The 5,568-nt window shown below is 45.8% G+C and overlaps 1 protein-coding gene across 9 annotated transcripts in view; it reads left to right on the forward strand.

Annotated features, from left to right (window-relative positions):
• LOC122544207 overlaps nt 1-5,568 on the forward strand; it is a 65,453-nt gene that overhangs the window by 42,415 nt on the left and 17,470 nt on the right. Inside the window, exon 1 of one of the 9 annotated variants that reach the window (XM_043683262.1) lies at nt 2,423-2,502. The exons of the other annotated variants lie outside the window; for them this stretch is intronic. Within the exon in view, the coding sequence (XP_043539197.1) occupies nt 2,494-2,502 (9 nt within the window). The 5' untranslated portion in view covers nt 2,423-2,493. Of the gene's footprint in view, nt 1-2,422; nt 2,503-5,568 lie in introns of those variants that run through there. 9 annotated transcript variants of the gene reach the window in all.

Below are 5,568 nucleotides of genomic sequence, written 5' to 3' on the forward strand. Positions count from 1 at the left end.
AATTTAGCATGGCCAATCACCCTGACCTGCACATCCCTGGGGACTATGGGTCAATTTAGCATGGCCAATCACCCTGACCTGCACATCCCTGGGGACTATGGGTCAATTTAGCATGGCCAATCACCCTGACCTGCACATCCCTGGGGACTATGGGTCAATTTAGCATGGCCAATCACCCTGACCTGCACATCCCTGGGGACTATGGGTCAATTTAGCATGGCCAATCACCCTGACCTGCACATCCCTGGGGACTATGGGTCAATTTAGCATGGCCAATCACCCTGACCTGCACATCCCTGGGGACTATGGGTCAATTTAGCATGGCCAATCACCCTGACCTGCACATCCCTGGGGACTATGGGTCAATTTAGCATGGCCAATCACCCTGACCTGCACATCCCTGGGGACTATGGGTCAATTTAGCATGGGGAGAAAGTGAGGTCTGCAGATGCTGGAGATCAGAGCTGAAAATGTGTTGCTGGAAAAGCGCAGCAGGTCAGGCAGCATGCAGGGAACAGGAGAATCGACGTTTCGGCATGGCCAATCCCACCCGACCTGCACATTCCTGGGCACTATGGTGAATTTAGCATGGCCAATCCACCCTGACCTGCACATTCCTGGGCACTATGGTGAATTTTGCATGGCCAATCCACTCTGACCTGCACATTCCTGGGCACTATGGTGAATTTAGCATGGCCAATCCACCCTGACCTGCACATTCCTGGGCACTATGGTGAATTTAGCATGGCCAATCCACCCTGACCTGCACATCCCTGGGCACTACGGTGAATTTAGCATGGCCAATCCACCCTGAACTGCACACTCCTGGGCAATATGGTGTATTTAGCATGGTCAATCCACCCTGACCTGCACATCCCTGGGCACTATGGTGAATTTAGCATGGCCAATCCACCCTGACCTGCACATTCCTGGGCACTATGGTGAATTTAGCATGGCCAATCCACCCTGACCTGCACATCCCTGGGCACTACGGTGAATTTAGCATGGCCAATCCACCCTGAACTGCACACTCCTGGGCAATATGGTGTATTTAGCATGGTCAATCAACCCTGACCTGCACATTCCTGGGCAATATGGTGAATTTAGCATGGCCAATCCACCCTGACCTGCACATTCCTGGGCACTATGGTGAATTTAGCATGGCCAATCACCCTGACCTACACATCGCTGGGGACTATGGGTCAATTTAGCATGGGGAGAAAGTGAGGTCTGCAGATGCTGGAGATCAGAGCTGAAAATGTGTTGCTGGAAAAGTGCAGCAGGTCAGGCAGCATCAAAGGAACAGGAGAATCGACGTTTCGACATGGCCAATCACCTTGACCTGCACATTCCTGGGCAATATGGTGTATTTTGCATGGCCAATCCATCCTGACCTGCACATCCCTGGGCAATATGGTGCATTTAGCATGGCCAATCAACCCTGACCTGCACATTCCTGGGCACTATGGTGAATTTAGCATGGCCAATCACCCTGACCTGCACATCCCTGGGCACTATGGTGAATTTAGCCTGGCCAATCACCCTGACCTGCACATCCCTGGGTACTACGGTGAATTTAGCATGGCCAATCACCCTAACCTGCACATCCTTGCACTGTAGGACCTTTCAAGACAATAACAGGAAAGGGCGGGGTAGATAGTGCTTCCACTGGTTGGGGATTGAAGAATTTTTGGGCACAGTCTGAGAACGAGGGAAAGCTTGTTCAGCAGAGATGTTAGGAAACACTTTGACACACAAAGGGAGGTGGATGTTAGAAACTGTCTTCCACAAAGGACAGTGGATGCTGGACCAGTTAATTTAAAATCTGAGACAGAAAGTTTTGTTAACAAAGTTATGAACGGATATAGACCAATGGAGATGGCGTTAGATCACAGATCAGCCATAATCTCAGAATGATGAAACAGGCCGGAGGGAGTGCTTAATACTTTATAATGGCCTAAGCTGAAAGGGTTATTTGCCACTCGGTCTGTTAATGAGGGGTTGCACTGTCCCTCTGTTCATTGGATGTCAACTTTTACACCAAGTGCAGAAAGAAACTCCTTGATTTTAAACTGGGAATACAGACTGATAAGCGATACCGGCTCACTGTTTCCTGTAAGCGGGAAATGTACATAATCTTTAGGGTGAACGGCAGTTTATATCGACGAGGCAGATGTTGGAGATCAGTATAGATTAGAGTGGTGTGGGAAAAGCACAGCAGGTCAGGAAGCATCCGAGGAACAGGAGAATCTATACAGTTCCTGATGCCCGAAACGTCGATTTTCCTGCTCCTCGGATGCTGCCTGACCTGCTGTGCTTTTCCAGCACCACTCTGATCTTGAGAATATATTGACAGGCGGAGGCTCCCGCCCCCGTTCTCACCCAGAAGGTAAAAGCTGAGATCATTTCCGAGGAGCTGAGTCCGCCTCTCCTGCGGAATCAGTATCTGAAAGGCAGCGTTCGAGTCAACATACAGATTCCGTTTCTCGCAAAATGCTCTGGGTGAGTGATGAGTATCTGAGTCTGAGGAAATGTAGTGGCTGTGAATGGAGGAAATCGGTTCTATTAGTCTAAGGACCAGACTTTATCCGTTGCAAAAAAGTTGGGAGAATCAGATGCGGTGCGGATGGTTCCGGTTCTAGCCGGTCCCGTCAGTAACAGTGCTCAATCCCGCTCGACCAAAGGGTTTAATGTAACAATAATTTGTTTATTTTAAACTCAACAGTCCACAGAATGTGCTCAACGCAGTGAGATCGGAACCTGTTGTAAAGTGCTCCATTTAAAACACCCTATTCCCACCAAAGTGGGTTCCGAGTTTAAAATCAGACCGATTAAAAAAAACAACTTTAACAATCTGGAACAGTTCTTACAAACACCATCAGGGTGTCTGAAACTTGTAATGGAAGAGATGTGATAAATCCCTGGGCAGGATAAAGGTGGGAATATTTCAATTATTCCTACCAACCCAAAGCAATGCCCGTGTGAATAGAATTCTGAAATAAAACGTGAACATTTTTACAATGTAACCCTTCCTTGTTCAATGATCGTTTCCTATCGAATATTACTGTCAAATTCAATCGTTCGTTCGGATGAGAAAGTAGGCATCTAACCGCTCTTTCTAACGAGTTCCTCATTTAAATGCAACGAAAAATTAATGATCATTCCTGTTTACTGCTTTACCTTAGTTTTGTTCAACCGTGCACTTTAAACGGAAACTCGAAGAATTGCAGAGTGTGTATTTATCCGCGAGTTATAGTAAACAGATCAGATGGTTTCCTGGGACGGTTTTCCACCAATCTGTTATTTGATTTTAGAATAGTCCAAGGCATTGGTACCCGGTGGGCCCTGCGTTACCTGAGTTTTTGATTGAATTGATTATTACGTGTTCCTAGGCACAGTGAAAAGCATTATCTTGAGAGCAACACAGGCAGATCAGAGTTAAGTAGCATAGTGTAAAGTTAATGGCGCTGATTTTAACTGTAGGTAGAAAATGGAGGTGGTGGATATAACTTGAACTGAAAACATTATGTCCGTAGGGAATCAGAGCTGAAAGTGTGTTGCTGGAAAAGCGCAGCAGGTCAGGCAGCATCCAAGGAGCAGGAGAATCGACGTTTCGGGCATGAGCCCTTCTTCAGGGCAGATGCCCGAAACGTCGATACACCTGCTCCTTTGATGCTGCCTGACCTGCTGCGCTTTTCCAGCAACACATTTTCAGCTCTCATCTCCAGCATCTGCAGTCCTCACTTTCTCCATAGGGAATGAGGTTGGTTAATCCGTACTCGTTATTCTGGTCAAGCTGATAAGTTCAAACCTCTATTTATTAGTGTCCCCTACATTTTAAAGGACCTGAAATGTAATAGGATGGAGAGCCCTTTAGACCATCACCTTTAGATCCTGATGGTGTTTGTAAGAACTGTTCCAGATTGTTAAAATTGGTTTTTTTTGATCGATCTGATTTTAAACTTCAAGTGTTGAAAGAGCCCACTTTGGAGAATGTGGTGGGAACAGGGTGTTTTAAATTACAACTGGTCCAGGTCTGACTACATTGACCACACCGGGAACTGGCTGGGAATGAATTCCGAGCGGAATGAGGCTGTGAGACTGTCCTTCCCGAGTGATTCTGTTACTGTCTAGATCTGAACCTGTATGTATAAGACAGCGGGAACTGTCTATCTGATTACATAAAGTACAGAAAAGGAAATGAGCTGATTTAAATTGAAAGATATATCGTCGCAGTCATGAGAAACTAACTGCTTATATCAGAATAAACGTGTTGGACTAAAACCTAGTGATTTTTCACCGAATAAGAGTTCCATTGTTCGGAAATTGTTTATATCGATAGTTTTGATAAAACTTTGTCATTGGTTAAGTTTAATCTGCTGTACGTTCTCAAACATTTAAGATTTGGAGATGCCGGTGTTGGACTTGGGTGTACAAAGTTAAAAATCACACAACTCCAGGTTATAGTCCAACAGGTTTAATTGGAAGCACTAGCTTTCGGAGAGTCGCTCCTTCACCAGGTGGTAGTGGAGCCCTGGTGTTGTGTGATTTTTTAAAGCTTCAAACATTTAAAGTTTCGTTTATGCAGCTTTTTAAAAACCGATTGAGTATGAGAATTGACCGCTTTTCTCTGAATGTGTGAGCTTCAGTGTAGAAAGCTCAGCAATGTCACTGAGCTTGAGTGCTGACTGTCTGAACCTGACTTTCACTTTATTTTCCCTCTCAGCTGGGAATGGAAATCAGGCTCCAAAGTTGTCCAGTATTTGTGTTAAAACTGAATTCTCCAATTAGGGGATTTCCTCCTCCGGGTTTTCCGCATTGTAAAATCAAAATCAACTCTTCAATCCGCAAAAGAGATTCAATGAACGAACGATTGAATTTGGCAGTAACATTCGATGGGAAATGCTCATCGAACAAAGTTAAATTGTAAAAATGGTCACGTTTTACGGCATTGCTTTGGGTTGGCGGGAATGATTCAAATATTCCCACCTCTATCCTGCCCAAGGATTTCTCACACCCCCGTTCAATATTTGAAGATGTTGGGTGTAAAACTGCTTTTCAACAAAGGTAGGCGGATTTAATGTTAGTCACACGGGTGTGGCAAGTGTGGACAGAATTGTACAAGCCCAGCCCACAAAGACAGATAAATGCTGGAGAAACTCAGTAGTAGATCTGGCGGTGTCTGTGGCGAGAGAAACAGAACGAACGTTTCGAGTCCAATATGTTCCTTCTCCTGAAGGTGTTCGGAAGATGTTTGGAGGTGCTGATATTATGTATGGTGTGGAGGAGTCAGTGTTGGACTGGGGTGGACAAAGTTAAAAATCAGAGCTGAAAATGTGTTGCTGGAAAAGCGCAGCAGGTCAGGCAGCATCCAAGGAGCAGGAGAATCGACGTTTCGGGCATAAGCCCTTCTTCAGGAATGAGGAAAGTTTGTCCAGCAGGCTAAGATAAAAGGTAGGGAGGAGGGACTTGGGGGAGGGGCGTCGGAAATGTGATAGGTGGAAAAAACAAACCATTATCTCCCAGACCGTCCATAACCTCATCACCTCGGGGGATCTCCCATCCACC

This window comes from Chiloscyllium plagiosum, chromosome 47 (genome assembly GCF_004010195.1).
Source record: "Chiloscyllium plagiosum isolate BGI_BamShark_2017 chromosome 47, ASM401019v2, whole genome shotgun sequence".
Lineage (NCBI taxonomy): Eukaryota > Metazoa > Chordata > Chondrichthyes > Orectolobiformes > Hemiscylliidae > Chiloscyllium > Chiloscyllium plagiosum.